The 17,467-nt window shown below is 36.0% G+C and overlaps 1 protein-coding gene across 1 annotated transcript in view; it reads left to right on the top strand.

Annotated features, from left to right (window-relative positions):
- The window catches only part of LOC150107059 (putative serine incorporator), a 341,534-nt gene that overhangs the window by 223,562 nt on the left and 100,505 nt on the right, over positions 1-17,467 (top strand). Inside the window, exon 8 of the mRNA XM_090392928.1 lies at positions 12,239-12,325. Coding sequence (XP_090249054.1) covers positions 12,239-12,325 — 87 coding nt within the window. The remainder of the gene's footprint in view (positions 1-12,238; positions 12,326-17,467) is intronic.

Here is a 17,467-nt window from a genome sequence, read left to right as displayed (position 1 = left end):
CCACAGAAGGCAAATAAATAAGATGCTTAATAAGTTTACTGATATTTAATTGAATTTCAAGCTAGCATCTTCAGAGCATAAACTTATAACAGCACACAGGCACTGACAACCGAGTAATGTTGACTTAAGTTCAAATTATAATGGACAGAAGAAGTGATACCCTATTTTGACTCTCCAAAATTTATGGTAAATTTATGCATCCATAAATTTGAGATTGTTGATGTTGAGATTATGGGAAGTATTTCATTCCTTTTGTTGATATCAAAGTGGATGAATTAATTTAACAAAATTAATTCATTTTAATGTCAGCTTCAACCCAATTTCTATAATTTTTTTCTTTTATTTATCCTAAAGCATTAGCTCTTATGATCTGAATTATTTCCAACTACTTTAATGGTGATTAGTTCCATTGTTAGTACTATGGCATGACTAATCATTGGTGCTCTGAAAATGCTAATTTGAAATCCAGCAGAATATCAGCACTGTAATAAATATCTTTATTGTTGTTGCACAACTTCATGTCATTTTGACATTGTATTGGATTATTTTTTACTAATTGATAGTATATTTTAGATGATAGTGCAACAGGTGAAGGTATTCAAGAATATGTGAGTAGTGCTAGTTTAAGTTGGTATGATCACTTAGAATAGGAGAGGAAAAGTTACCAAACATATTCAGTGGCAGGTTCCTGTCAACAATCTTTAATAGAAGATTGTTGACAGGAAGCTAGTAATGATATAAACTTAATTCTGTAGTACTCTCCTATTACTGTGTACATCCCCTCCATTATTGGTAAATAATTAATGAATGTGACATATTTTACTAGTTACTTGACTAGTATAATATCTTTACATTGTACCTTAAACTCATTCACACCTTTCACATTCACAGCACACTCTGGCAATTCATTCTTCACTTAAATCAACTCCTTGATATCTTGTTTGCCATAGACTTGTACAATTTCACAGAACAGCATCCTTATCTTTTCCCCTCCACTCTGTTAACTACATTACAATGTTTTACTGCACTAATACAGAGAGGATTGTATAATTGAAGACATTGCAGCAAAAAGGAGGTAGTTCCAGTTTTGGTTGAAAATTGAGTTATAGGTTGCATTGCATGTAAAAAAAAAAAAAAAATCGCTGAATAGATGGATGTAAGAATAAGGCAGCTCCAATAACCAGTGCAGAGTTATAGTGATTGTAGTATTTGCAACTATAATGATTTCATGATTTCTTGTAAATATTTCATTGTAGTTTTCATAAAACTGTACTGTTTAATGTTTTCTGATATATTCCTGTTACATTTTATTACTTGTTTTAATTAATTAATTACCAAATGCATAAAAATGCATTTGATACAAAAAGGGGACACATCCAACTTTTGAAAATTCATCCAACTCTGACGAAAAAGGATATTACCTTAATAACAGTGCTTAAATTTGTATTCATATGTATATTATACATTGGCAAATGTTTCAAGAAACAGCCAAAAAATATTTTTTTGGAATAGTTTTTATTTAGTTTTCAAAAGTTGATAAAGTTGGAACTGCTTTCTCTTCTTGCTGCAAAGTCTTTGATTCCTCCATATTACTCTGGCAAAGATCCCCTCACCTGCTCTGGCTTAAGGTTCTGTCATGTCACCTGTTTTCTGTCTGTCCACTAAGTTTTGCAATTTACATATCCTCAACCAATTCTCCTAACCACCATCCTGAATTCTAATGTTGCTTCAGTTACTTTCATGTACCAGAACCCTTGTCAAAATTTTCTCATCACAATAAGAATCAAGTGCTCAATTATAGCCAAACTATTCCAAAGAAGAGGATAGTACACATGTAACTACAAAATAAGGCTTTAATAAAGCTGCACCTGAACTAGTGCATGAAGATATGGACATCCAGATCTTCATGCAGTGGAGAGGATCCAGAGGCAAGTGACAAAGATTGTTCCTGGGTCTATGAATTGCTCCCTGTGAGAATAGATTGATAGTCTGTGAGCTTCAAAAAGTAGCTAATAGATGAATAATAGGAGACATGATAGAAGCATATAAGTTATCAAAGGAGTTTTATAGGATTGACACTGAAGACTTCTTTTTCATTGCATGGCAGGAAGGGAGAAAACAAGGGATCACCTGTGGAAATTGTGTAAGAGTGTGATTAGCAAGGGTGTGAGACTAGGGTTTTTGCTTTGAGGGTTGAATGGTTGTCAGTGCTTTATAGTGAATGAGTTTAAGGAGAGGTGTGATGGGTATTGTGTGAAAAATGGATCTCCAGCAATGAGTCTTCTGACTCCATAGAGATAAATCTATAATACTAATAATAAAACATTACAATTGAAAAATTATAATCATAAATGCTCTAAGAAATTCTAAAAAAAATAATAATAATAAGGGATGTTTATCTAGTAATATAGAATAAATAACTAGAAAAAAGATGAAGCACTTTGCATGTACATATTATGGCTGGCCTGGTCAGCTGAGTGACTGACATATCTGCTCTCCAACCAACAGACTGGGTTTGAATCCCATCATGGACTATGGATGTTTGTGATTTTCTTTTGGTCAAAGATTAATTTCATCTCCCACTGCATCCACTTATTGGAGTCCTGGAGGGGGGGCTCCATGTTTTATCCATTTCAGCCCTCTAATAAACATCTCATGTTTTGCCTATAGAACAGGGTTTCCAGATGAGATAAAAGATGAATTTTAAAAATACAAAAAATAATAATTTTTTTATAATTAATAAAAAAATAGGAAAAAATCCCTAGTCCACCAGCAGTACTAATGTACTTTAGGTTTGTGTGAGCTGTAATTTTTAAGGAAATTACAATGTAGACTTCTATTACCTTGATGGACCTGTGATTTCAGTCAGGATTTCTCCATGACTGCAGGTTGTAAAGAGCCCAGCTGTTCCTGTCTTGGGCCATTCTTCTCCATTTTCTTCCAACTTTCTTAATCATTGATTAAGAAAGAGAGAATTTCTTAATCAAAAAATCATTGATCTAAAATAAATTTAATTAATACTTCCTATATTTTTGCAAAGTTAAATTGACATCATTAGGAAATAAGAAAAATAAGATATCTGCACATAGGCACTACACTAAATAATAAAGATAAAGCATGTCAACTGAGAGTTGGCCTAAAGTCCTAAAGATGCCCTCTAGTGTACTAAATCGGGAGTCCTTGGCTGTTGAGAGATGGAGAGAAAGCTCTCATCTTGGAGGATGAAAGTCTCCCAAATTTGGAACAGTTTCAGGCTGTTAAACTGTGAATGAAATTGTTTTTTGTATATTTTTTTTTTTTTTCATTCACATTTAACATAATATACCATATACCAAGCAAGACTTGTGTAAATATTATTTAATGTAAACAACTTATTTTATAATTTAATATTCATATAACTACCTTAATTTTGTGATCATCATATTCCTGCCATGTACCCTCAAGGGGTGTACAGGATATGATAGTACTACATGAAAAAAATTACATCATTATTAATTTCCTATCTACAATTTTCCTCCAAATCAGTCTGTTACTTATAGAAAGTATTTTTAACTTGGGTATAATTATGTTAAAGATACCAAGCAATTTTAAACTTGGTTTTACTCCATTTTTCCCAAGTGAGCAAACAGACAAAATGTCAGGTTTGCGCCTGCAATTGATGCAAGACTAGCTGATCCCACAGGTAGTGCAAGACCAAGGCAACTCGTGGTAAAGGTGGAGCAAGCTCTGATCACTAATCTTAATATTTACCCTTAATGCCAAAACACATCTCCAAGAAGGGGATGTATGATGTTTTGTATTAAAGGCAGGGGCCACTACCCAGACCGGTTTCGACCTTTATTGAGGTCTCATCAGTGGGAGCCAGGCTAGAAATACCAAGATTTAGTAATGCAGAGCTTTTCTACATCTAGATCTCCTCCTGAGATTTTTATTTAATAAACCTTACGGTAACTCGTTTTGGTAAAATACTTACAAGCTCTGCATTACTAAATTTTGGTATTTCTAGCCTGGCTCCCACTGATGAGACCTCAATAAAGGTCGAAACCGGTCTGGGTAGTGGCCCCTGCCTTTAATACAAAACATCATACATCCCCTTCTTGGAGATGTGTTTTGGCATTAAGGGTAAATATTAAGATTAGTGATCAGAGCTTGCTCCACGTCTACCACGAGTTGCCTTGGCCTTGCACTACCTGTGGGATCAGCTAGTCTTGCATAAATTGCAGGCGCAAACTTGACATTTTGTCTGTTTGCTTACTTGTAAAAAATGGAGTAAAACCAGCTTTAAAATTGCTTGGTATCTTTAACATAACTATACCCAAGTTAAAAATACTTTCTACATCTATATCTCCTCCTGAGATTTTTATTTAATAAGGTTATAACACCTTATGGTAACTCATTTTGGTAAAATACTTACAAGCTCTGCATTACTAAATCTTAGTATTTCTTGCCTGGCTCCCACTGATGAGACCTCAATAAAGGTCGAAACCGGTCTGAGTAGTGGCCCTGCCTTTAATACAAAACATCATACATCCCCTTCTTGGAGATGTGTTTTGGCATTAAGGGTAAATATTAAGATTAGTGATCAGAACTTGCTCCACCTTTACCACGAGTTGCCTTGGTCTTGCACTACCTGTGGGATCAGCTAGTCTTGCATCAATTGCAGGTGCAAACCTGACATTTTGTCTGTTTGCTCACTTGGGAAAAATGGAGTAAAACCAAGTTTAAAATTGCTTGGTATCTTTAACAGTCTATTACTTGTCAACACTCCAACATTATCAGATCTTATATTTCTATCGTCTAAAGCACTTTGTACCGTATCAATCCACCTATATCTTGGTCTTCCTCTGGGTCGTTTTGCTGCCAACCTGGCAGAGAACACTTGTTTTGCTAATCTTTCCTCGCCCATTCTGTTTAAGTGACCATACCACCTGAGATTAGCTCTGCTAACACATTCCTGGATGCTGACAATGTCAAGTTGTTTCCTAATATCCTCGTTTTTAATATGATACTGCCATTGATGCCATCTGTTCACGCCTATAATCTTTCTCAGGACTCTCATATCTGTGGTCTCTAGTTTTTGGTCAAGTGTTTTACTTCTGACCCAGCTCTCAGATCCATAAGTTAAAACTGGTTTGAACACTGTCTTGTATACAGCTAATTTAGTGTTCCGACTAATTTCTCTCTTATTCCATATGAATTTATTCAATTGACTTCCCACCATACCAGCTTTGCTGATTCTGTTGTCTATTTCTATATTTAATTTACCATCTTCAGTAAAAATCGTGCCTAAATAGCTGAAATGTTTTACTTGTTCCACAAGTTCTCCATTCACAACACAGTTGACATTTTCAATGATTCTGCCTATTTTCATTGTCTTTGTCTTTTTATTGCTGACCTTCATACCATATCTATTACATCAGCTATTCAATTTAGTCAGAGAATCTTGCAGACATGTAGCGGATTTATTTAGAAGTATAACATCATCCGCATAAAGCAAAGAGCTGACATTAACATCTCCAATTTCGATATCATGTTTAATACCACTTTCCTTCATAATGTGATCTATATAGATAATGAATAACAGAGGGGATAATGTACATCCTTGTCTCACACCAGATTTAACATTAAACCATCTTCCTGTACTTCCTTCAATTCTAACTGCTGACTTACAACTCAAATAAAGACGAAGTATTGCTTGATATAATGCCCCATTGACACCATATGACTGCAGCGTATTGAATAGCTTCTCTCTTGGCACCTTGTCATATGCCTTTTCCAAATCGACAAAACTTAAATACAGATCTTTATTATCTTCCCATGCTTTCTGGACTATTTGTCGTAAAGTGAAGATGTGATCCTGACAGCCTCTATTTGGCCTGAATCCAGCTTGTTCTTCACCAAGCTTTTCTTCCACAATTCTTCTCAACCGTTTCTCAAGTATACTTGCATAGATCTTGCCAGGAACACTCAGTAGGGAAATACCTCTGTAATTCTCACATTCAGTTTTATTTCCCTTTTTATATATGGATACTATGAGAGCTCTACTCCAATCATCGGGAATTCGTCCCTCTGTCCAGGCTTTCTGAACTATGCAGTGTAGCCACTGTAAGACTCTTATACCACCATACTTCAGCATTTCTGGTCGAATATCATCTACTCCTGCTGCCTTTCCACATTTCAAGCCTTTGATGGCTTTTTCTACTTCAAGTATGGATATGTATTCCTGACTGCATGCCTGGTCAGTGTTTTTTACCACTGTGCTTTCATCACTGTTTGTTTCATTTAGCAGTTTTTCAAAGTAATTACTCCATACTTCAAGGATATCTTTTTCTCCCATTTTCATGTCACCTTTATCATCTCTAATTCCATTTATAGCACTCTTTCCTCCATTCTTAAGCTTCTTCAACAACCTCCAGAATATTTTGCCACCTTCTTGATATTTATATTTCTATATTCTTGCCAAAGTCCTTCCATGACTTTTGTTTAGCTAGTTTTACACAGTGTTTAGCATTCTTGCATTTGTCTCTATATTCTCTAAGAGCACAAGCTGACTTATTTGACAGGAACTTTTGGTATGCTTTTTTCTTTTCCTTCACTGCCTCTTTAACTTCCTGTGTCCACCAGGGAGTTCTGATTTTTTTTATCCTTACAGACAACCTCACCACATGCCTCTCTGGCAGAATCAATCAATGTTTTCTTCAGAGTTTGCCACTGAATCTCCAAGGTTTGATTCCTGTTCTCAAACTCTTTCATTTTTTCTTCAATAATCTTTGTGTATTTTAGTCTACAGCTCACATCTGAGAGGTGCTCAACTTTTATTCGCTTTAAAACTTTCTTACATGTTATTCTTTTCAATATGAAATTCAATTTTATCCTGCTCAAAACTAAATAGTGATCACTTCCAATTTCAAATCCTCTGTACACTCTGGTGTCCTCCACCAGGAAGAAAACATCACTATCAACAATAACATAGTCAATGAGACTTTTCTTATTCCTAGCCTCTTCTCTCCATGTGAATTTGTGCACATTTTTATGTTGGAACATGGTATTAGTAATAACCAGTCCATGTCCTGAGCAGAAATCCAACAGATATTTGCCATTATTATTAGCTTTGCTCTTTTCTCCAAATTTTCCCAAAATATTTTTGTATGTCTCACAATCATTTCCTACTCTGCTATTTAGATCCCCAACAAGGACCAACTTTTCATTTTTCATTGTGTCAGTTGCTTTTTCTAAAGCCTCAATAAATTCCTCCACTTCTACCTTAGTAGAACCTTCTGTGGGACCATAGGCACAAATAAGTCTCATTGTCCAGTTCCCCATTCTCATATTTGCCCACATTACTCTACTTGAGACTGCCTGCCATTCAAGAAGTTTAGCCTCGTATTTTGTGTTGAATACTATGGCTACTCCTTCTTTTCCTTGATTGTCATTGCCTGAATATAACATTTTGTATTTATTGCTCAGAAAGATCTCACCAGTTTTGGTCTTTTTTGTTTCAGTCACCCCTATTATGTCGATCTGGTACTTATCTAATTCCTCAGCTAGCTCCATTTCTTTGCCATTCAGGCTTCTTATGTTGATAGTACCAATCTTTAACTCTTTTGATGTTGATTTGGCGTTTATTTTCAGATTTGTTCCAGTAGCTGACTTTTCGCTGTTCGCCCTGGTTCCCTGGCGAAAACAACGGGGGCCTTGTTTAACCGGGCGACGCCTTAGCCGGTATGAAATTTTGTCATGTTGTACCATCATTCTATATTTTGGTTTAACCAATAAGAACACAATTTGGTCGGCTTAATCCCAAATTGCCAGCCCACCCATTAGTTCAGTATCCAAGTAGTTATCCAACAGGGTGCGCCACGAGAAGGTGAGGATTGGACATTAGGTCAGAAGCCCTGGTTGGTTCTCCGCATTCCTTTAATGGCTATGTGGAGGTCTCCTCTCAGTTATACAGCTTTGACCCTTAAGCAACCCTTTGATTTTGTTTAATATTTAATTATTTAATCAAGATATATGTATTAATAATGAAAAGACTGTATTAAATATTATTAAGCTATTTTAATTATTACTATCTTAATATTATAAGAACTTGTATTTCATAATTTAACTGCGCATTATTTGAAATGTAAATATTCTCAATTTATTCCTGTTTGTAAAGTTTAACGTTATGTAATAGCTCAATTTTATTATCTTTTGTTTTGTTGTCATGGAAACGTATGTAAGTGAGCGAGCATGTTTTGGAACACCATGTGAGGTTTATTGAAAAGAGTTTTAGAAAGAAATGACGTAAGCAATTTAGGTGGGAATTAGGAGATTAGAGCATTAGAGATTTATTAGAGAGAGAAGGATTGGCATTAGGTTGGAATCGGGCATTCGGCAATCACAGTGCGATAATAGCGAGTCGGCAAGTCACTCAAGCAACTAAATAAAGTCTACAAGTTGAGAAGCAGTTAGCTAATAAGTTTCTGAATAACAAATAAAGCAACGGAAGATAGCTGAGTGACTACTGAATGACTAGCGATATTTTAGTTGAGATTTATTTTCAGGGCCGACCTTTCAAGGACACACTGAAACGTGAGGCATAGTAAGAAGTAACTAGAGAATAAATAGAGGCAACAGGGTTGTGTTTAATGATAGTGGTGTTTAGAATTATAGTGCCTAAAGAATTATTTGAATGCCGGAGGAATGAACATCTGTACATATAAAACCCCAAGTTAAAGAATTATTGTGTATTGCCCTAATTCAAGAGTAATCAGTAGTGCTATGCAAGAACATCTGATTATATGTATTGTGCCCATAAATTAATTCAGTTAATGCTAGAAGATTTATTTTAATGAGTGCTGTTTATTGTTAAAAGTGTTTACAGTTATAAAAAGTGTTTGTGTGTATGTTGATGAAGGAAGAAGATTAACGGTAAGATTATTCCAACTTTAATATTTCTGTTCAGAGAAGTGTGTGAGTTTCATCTTAGAATTCCCTGATGTTAACAGTAACTATTGTGGAGAACTAAAAGAAGCGTAAAATTAAAAGTGTCTGTTTATGAAGAAGTATTACTGCAATTTTTATTGTATTTGTAACTTAAGGAACTATGAAAAGACTGTGATATAGAGATAACAGGTTTATCTTGTCAGAGTTTGATTGTACTTATCGGAAAAGCTGAAGTGATTGTGATATCTTAATTACTGATTTGAAGTTAAGTGTAAAATTTATGATTTTAAAATTAAATGTTTGTTTTTGTTAATGAAAAGTTGTATTTTGCCTGAATCTCTTTTACTGCACCATTCATAAAATATTCGAACCAAAGCGGGAAAATTAAGTAGTTAAATATACTCGGCCAGTATATATAATAACATCATATAAAAGAGGATAGTTGTGAGTTTTCAATTCTTGAACTAATTCAGATATAGAGTGGCGCAGTCTATAAATATAAATTCTCTCTATATTTGTATTAGAAATCAACTAGCAACTTATAATTTTGTTTAAGAACATCATAGTGACTAACATGTCGGATCCAAAGTATAAATTAAGAAGTAGAATCCAACAAGGCAACCAAATTTGTTGAGGTTAAGATATTTTTTTAAGGCAGAAGCAGATTCAAGGAAAAGTCTGTCATATTTATATTTGCTGCAATGGAGCACATGGTTTTTTTTTTCAGTGTATTCTCTAGCAGGTGTCTAAAGCATGGTCAGCAGGCCCTGAGTGGCTGTAGTGATGGAAACAAATACAATCCTTATGTTTAGCAATTCTGATGTTGACTGTCCTGCCTGTTTCCATAGTAGGATAGCTTACAATTACAAGGGACCTGGTAAACTCCTGATAGGTCTAAAGACTGCAGCTGGTCTTTGGTGGAGCAGATAAGGGATGCTAATTTTTTATATGGTCTGTAAGTAGTTGAAAGGTTGTATTTTTTTAAGATTTTTGTTAATTTTTTGGATGTGCTGTGGATATATGAAATAGTGATATCTTTGGTGCATTCTCTGTTCAAGAGAGGAGGAGAGAAGATGTGTGGGTTTGGATTTTAATATTTTTTCAATATGATAGGAATTGTAGCCATTGACTTAAAAGGTTTTGTGAAATGGTCAAGCTCAGTAGATAAAGCACTGTTATCTGAACTAATTAATTTAGCCCTATATATAAAATTTTAATAATCCCATCCTGTCAGGAGGGGTGCTGCTGCAACTGTTTGTGAATGCACCCTCCAGTGTGTGGGTTTTCTGTAAACAGAAAATGCAAAAGATCCATCATGGTGGTGTGTAATTAAAGTGTCTAGGAAGGGGAGACTGTTGTCATTTTCTTTTTCTAATGTGAACTGCATCCTAGACGTTGATTGGACTTTGACCCTACTCTCAGTTGACATGCTTCATTACTTAGTGTGGTGCCTGCATGCACATATCTTGTTTGTTATCCCCTGGTGATGGCAGTTTGACTTTACCAAAATTTATAAGTATTAATTACATTTATTTTAGTTAATATTGTAGTCTATGTTGTAATTTCCTTAAAAATACAGCTGTGGATGGTTAACGTATAAGCCTTACCACTAGACCTAGGTTTGTGTGAATTATGAATCATATGATCCAGAAATTCTTTGGGACATACCTGCTCTAGAGTACAGATATTTTCTTGCCAACTTTAGATTTCTGATAAGCAAATTGTTGTTATCTCACTTTACAATAAAAATCATTTACCACCAAATGAGTTTCATAAACATTCATACCATACCTTGTGAGATTCATATTTGGTTAGCTTGAATGACAAAATGGAGTCTTTATTTGCTCTTTACATAGGTTAACAAGTTTCCTTGAGGCATGCTTGTAAACTGGGTATTCCTACAAACAGTACATATGAATTCAGCAGTAGCATACAGAGCAGAAACCTGGCTAATCAAAAAGGGAATAATAGATAAAATGCAAAAAACAGAAAGACTAATGGAAAGATGTCTGCTAAACATAAGACTCAGAGGTAAAACCAGAAATTAAGAAATAAGAGCTAAAACAAAATTTTTAGATATTGGAGAAAACATACTTTGAAAGAATTGGAAATGGGCAGGACACATCTCAAGACTCAAGGACAATAGATGGACAAAAGTTTTACTGGAGTGGTGGCCATATGAAGGTAAAAGATCAACTGGAAGACCTGAAAGAAGATGGTCAGGTGATAAAACAATTAGAAATCTTTGGCACCAACAAGCTCAGGATAAAAACAGATGGAGAGAATCGGGAAACACCTATAGCCAGAAGTGGCTATAAAAAGGGTTAAAAGAAAGAAAAAGAAAAAATATGTCAAGGGAATTCTCTCCTCCCATCTTAAGGTGATATTCTCCTATTAGTAGATATCTACCCTGTACACTAAAGTGACGAATAGCATGTTGCACCAGTTCTTCATGCCATTTTGACATTTCATTGAATTTTTTTACTAACTAATAGCATATTGTAAATGACAGTACAAAAATTCCATTTAAAAATTATCTTTCATTCCTCTTAATAAACTCCTAGACACATACCTCTGCGTGCAGTATGTTATTCTTAGCAACAACGTTCTAGTGTTTTTCATTTTAGAGTCAGGAAATTTTTCATATAAAATAGGAATTTTTTTTTGTCTTATTCTTTGTTTCAATCTATTTCTAGTCCATATTATTTTCATATGGTTCATATTGCATAACTCTTCATGTAGATCTTGAAAGAAATAGCTTAAATTGCTTATCATCACTAAAATGTCAGTGTAGTTGACCAAGTTGTTATCATATCATCTCTCCAGCCAAGAGGCTGTAGGTTCGAATCCTGCCATGATCATGGATATTGGTGATTGTCGTACTAACTCTTTGGGGAAAGGGAATCTGCAGCCCTACCACTTCTTCAAGCAGAAGACTTCACTCCTAAAATGTGATGAGGTATAGGAGTGAACATATGGCATCTGGTGACTGCTTATTTCTACTTTAGAAATAAGCAGTCTATTCCAGTCTATTTATTTGAATGTCTTGAAGCGGTTTGAAGAAGTTTTCTGCTTGGTCTCAAGAACAATTCCAGACTAACCTTAGCCCACTTATGCTACTAATGTATTAGTACCATTATACTGCCTTTCATGGGTCACATAAAGGAATAATAATTATGTAATAAAATGTTAAATAAAACATAGGCAAAGTAGAATGCCTCTGAAGAATCTTTTTTTTTTCTATTTTGAAATATGCGTGCTTGTACTTTATTGTATATAATTAACAGGATATACTTTGCTTTTCCTTTAGCTCAACCTCGGACAGGTCTCCTTCAGTCATCTGTCATTGCTTTGTATACTACATATCTAACTTGGGCTGCAATGAATAATTCCACAAGTATGTATGTATATGTTATGAGATAGCATATTAATTGTCATCTTGATTTGATGTGATATTATTTGGCACTTAGAGGAATATCTTCTTGTCAAAGAATAAAATTTGTGAATTTTGTATATTTAATAACACTGCCAGATAAATATGACTTATCTATGTAAATACAAAAATTGAAATTGTCTCATTTTCTAAAATACAGTCAATTACTATAACAAATCACCGTGACCTAAAAAGAATAATAGGATGCTGTAATATAGGGAACAAAGAAGCAGCTATCATGCTGCTGCTACTACAAAGTTTATTTTTATTAAATAAACTCTTGAGGAGAGGTCCTCTTGCAGGATGGAGGAGATTAAAGACTAAAGAAAGTCTCGTCGACGGAGCGACCCACGACAGGAGCCCGCACCCGGCAAGCAAGCACAGGCGGTGATGAGCCGTAAGGCGAGCCGCCAGTAAGTGCAGTAAGAATTCCGCCCTAATAAATAAATAAATAATGAAATAGTAACGAGGAAAAGCAAATGAAAAAAGAATTCTAATACGAATTTCAAATGAAAACTGGTGGTGGTGGAGGTAGTAGCGATGATGGTGGCAGTAGTAAGAGAATGAATGCCGATAACGGTGCGTTGCAGTGTTGTGACGGTCACGTGGACACGTGGTTTCCTCCAGCCTCTCCGTAACGTTTCCCAGGTATGGTCCGTTGATCTACAACGCCCAACTCCCGTCGCAGCGCTCTGCACGTGAATTCGTCTGAGCAAGCGGCTTCCGGAGATGAATTTCTAACCAATGAGTTTGCTGCCTCTGCGACCGAGCGCCCAGATTTCTAACGAAGTCGAAGCCGAAGTCCGTGCGATGCACGGGTTGGGGTCTAGGCGAACCGCTCCTCAGAACGAGGTCTAAACGAATCGGTACGCGAGTACCGCGGTGCTCCGCGAGTCGGAGCACCCCGACTGCGACGCAGTCGAAACTCTGAGAAGCGAACGCGGCAGTGGCGAGGCCGGCCGCGTTCGTTGCATTCGAACGTTATCGAATGCTACCTGGTTGATCCTGCCAGTAGTCATATGCTTGTCTCAAAGATTAAGCCATGCATGTCTAAGTACATGCCTAAGCAAGGTGAAACCGCGAATGGCTCATTAAATCAGTTATGGTTCCTTAGATCGTACCTTTGAGCGCCTCCGTAGCGCAATTGGAAGAACGACGGTACATTGCGCCCTTCGATTGGAATAGGCCTAAGTTCGATTCTCGTCGCGACGGGAGGAATCTTTATCTGGTCGATTTCAATCGATGGTGAGTTAGCCGATCTCATACGGAGGTAGCAGGGTTTTTTCTCCCGGAAACTCGGGTTTTTCATCCCGCATACATACAAATCGGCCCTTCAGAACACACGCAATTTACAGACAAAAATTACTAGTTGTGGTGGTGTTGGAGGTGGGCGGTAGATGGCGTTGATTCGTAGTAGAGGTAAGGTGTAGAGACAGTTGAAGATGTCCTCCCGCGATGAGTCTTCGGACTCCTTGGAGGTATCAGGAATCAGGAATAATAAATTTTCTGGTAAATTTGGGGGGGGGGGATTCCAAGACAGTACTGCCATTCAGTGGGATAATTGCTTTTTTTTTCCCCTCTCATATCAGGTGTTCAATGGAAAAATAGAATCATGATTTCTATCCAAGAACTTTAATAGGCATTGAGGGTTTTTATTTTTTGTGGGGGGGGGGGTAGTTTTTTCTACTTCTTACAAATCTGTATTTTAAAAAATGGCAGTTGCCAGTTATTGCTGTAGTCAAGTATTTCCCAAGGTGTGGCTGTCCAATACTAGTCGTTATGAAAAAAAAAAAAATTACTGGCCCTCAAGATATCTGTCTCTCTCTCGGATCTCCTCATGTCTGAGGACTCGTGACCTTCCTGATGATGCTTTGCCATTTCTTTCTCTCCTGTGCCTCTCTTATTGCTTGTTCTAGTTTAAGTTCAGTGATTCTTGATATTTGGTCAATCCACCTGTTGGGGGGTTTCCTCTTTTTCTTTTCCTACACAGTTTACCTTGGATGATTACTTTTTCTAGGCAATTGCCTTCCCTTCTACATATGTGTCCAAAATATTACAGTATTCTCTTTTCGATTATGTTTATCAGTCTTGTGTGGCTATTCAGTTCTTCTAGAATACTTTTGTTTGTTCTCTTTTCTGTCCAAGACACTCTTAACAATCTTCCTCAAGATATAATGAAATTTAAATATGGCAGTATGAGCTATTGATAGAGAAAACCAAACTATTACAATTATAACAGAAGGAAAAAAAAATAAACAACAGAAATATGTATATTTGTCAGCCTGGTTAGATTATCTGCTCTCCGTCCAGTGATGATAAAATCCTAACAAAATATCATACAAACATACAAAAAAAAATTTTCAATAATTAAAAAAAAAATTTTTTTTTTTAAAAATTGGCAATTTGAATAATGCAAACTTAATCAGTATTGGTAATGAAATAAACAATGATATCTTACCCTACCACTAATACTTTTCTCTTTTTTTTTTTTAACAGCTCCCCACAAAAATTTCTAATTCAACAAATTTTGACAATGCGGTTAATAGCAAAGAAAGCTAGGAGAAAAAACAAAAACATATATACCGTATTTTTCGATAGATAACATGCGCGTTATCTATACAAAAAAGTCTAAATTCGTTAAAAATGAACATGTGCTGTATACATTTGAAAGGTATGAGAGGTAAATCAAATGTAATAATAAAACTAAGGTAGAAGCGTTACTTAATATTTATTGAACATTACGCTATTCAAATCCAAAAAATTCTTCATCATACTCGATATTGAAAGAATCAATTGTGTTAAAAATTTTGTTTGGTAGATCTAATAACAAAATATAAACAAATAATGATTTACTTTATGAATTTTAAAACAGGATGTACGGAATAATGTAACTTCATAAAATACAAAAAATGTACACCTACATTTCAATTGTTGAATTAAAAAAATTGACCACTGCTACTAGCAATGCTTGTGCTTTTAAAGAATTCCTCCATCCTCTGTCTGTACTTCCTAACTCTACTGCTAGTTGCCTCATGCGCGTTATCTATACATCAAAAGGAGTGATGAAAATGTTGGAGGTGTACGTTATCTATCAAAAAATATGGTATATACTTGCTTTGTTGATTTTCAGAAGCATTTGACATTATTAACCAGAAAGTGACATTAGCAGTGCTAGAATCCTATGGAATTGACAAAACTAATAGCTGTATTAAAAGATGTTTATAAGAATGCAGTTGCAGCAGTTAGAATAGGTGATGATTTGGGGAAATGGTTTAAAACAAGCAGAGGTACTAGACAGTGGGGGGGGACCCAATATCACCAAGCATTTTCATCGCACATTTAGAAACAGCAATGGATAAAATGGAGGAAGATGCAAAAGGAATACCAGTACATGGGATGAGAATTAACAATCTGAGATTTGCAGATGACATTGTTATTATTGAAGAGGGCGAAAGAGAGCTACAAAAAACATTGAAACTGTTAAATAAGGAAGGGAAAAGATTTGGACTTGTTATGAACTTGGAAAAAACAAAGACAATGGTATTTGGTGAGAAAAACATGAAACGAAAGATATAAGTGGATGGAATTGACATAGAAAATGTAGAACATTTCACATATTTGGGAAGTAAAATGACATATTGGCTGGCTTGGCTGGCCGAGTAGCTAGCATATCTACTTACCAGCCAAAAGGCTGCAGGTTTGAATTCTGCCATGGGCATGGATGTTTATGATTGTCTATGGAAAAAGTGGTGGTGGTTGGCAGTAGATGGTGTTGCTGTAGTTTGGGTCAGTTGGTGGATTTATTAGTGGAGACAGAGTTATGGAGCAGTTGCCCTCCCTTGATGAGTCTTTGGACTCCCTGGAGGTGTCAAATAATAATAATATGATTTGGACTGTAGAAAAGAAATAAAGATCAAATCTGAAGGCCATGGATAACATCTAGAAAAGTAAAGTGATCAGCCTGCAAATGAAACTAAGAGTAGTGGAAACATGCATCTTTAGCAGTGTACTGTATGGATCTGAAATGTGGGTAATAAATAAGGAATCAAGAAAAAGAATTTTTGCATTTGAAAGATCTTGTTACAGGAAGATTCTAAGAATAGGATGGGTACAGAAAGTCACAAATGAAGAGCTCTATTGGAAGATACAACCAAAAGAGAATCTAATGCAGAAGATTATAAAATGGAAGCTGCAATTATTCGGACACAGGACACATCTTCGGAATGAATAAGGACCGGAAGATAAAGACATTCATGTTTGGTATTATGGATGGTGTAAACAGAACAGGTAGACCATGCAGAGAATGGATAGATGACATAAAGGACTGGTGTGGTATGGATGTACAGAAACTGCGACACTGTGTACCAGACAAAGAAAGGTGGAAGAAGATAGTGAAGGAGGCATCGGACACCAACGGGCAGTAAGCCCATGGTTTGTGATGATGCTGATGACAAGCATTACATCTGTCTACTAGTATCGGTGTTGTATCCAAATGTATCGATTGTATATGCTATGGCAGCTGCCGGTTTTAGTAGTTCACCTAGTTCACCACCATTTCAAGACTATGTTAATAATTTTTAGACTAGTTGATAATTTTTTTGCTTGCTACACATGCAGTATGTACACATCCTGTTTAAAAATGTGCGAGACATGAAGTGTAGGCAGTGGAAGGCACTGGGAGGTATAAGTATCTTGTTCTCGGGATTTAGTAGCAGTGAGGATACTTCTTTAGAAACTGATGAAATTCAGTTTGTGGATACCAGTAGTGTGCTTGGAAGGTGGGGAAAATATTAAACGTACACAGTAGAGTGCTTAAGTGTCAAAACAGTATAACTGAGAGAAGACCTCCACATAGCTTTTAAAGGAATGCAGAGAACCGACCAGGGCTTCTGACGTAATGTCCAGTCCTCACCTTCTCGTGGTGCACCCTGTTGGGTATCTACCTGGATACTGAACGAATGAGGATGGGCTGGCAATTTTGGATTTAGCCGATCAAATTGTATACTTATTGGCTTAAACCAAAATACAAAGCGATGGTACAACATGACAAAATTTCATGCCAGCTAGGGCGTCGCCCAGTTAAACAAGGCCCTCGTTGTTTTTGCC

Source organism: Typopeltis vanoorti, chromosome 5 (assembly GCF_054136105.1).
Source record: "Typopeltis vanoorti isolate ZY-2024b chromosome 5, IOZ_Tvanoo_1.0, whole genome shotgun sequence".
NCBI lineage: Eukaryota > Metazoa > Arthropoda > Arachnida > Uropygi > Thelyphonidae > Typopeltis > Typopeltis vanoorti.
The sequence above is the reverse complement of the archived record's forward strand: the minus strand, read 5'-3'. Positions and strand labels throughout refer to the sequence as shown.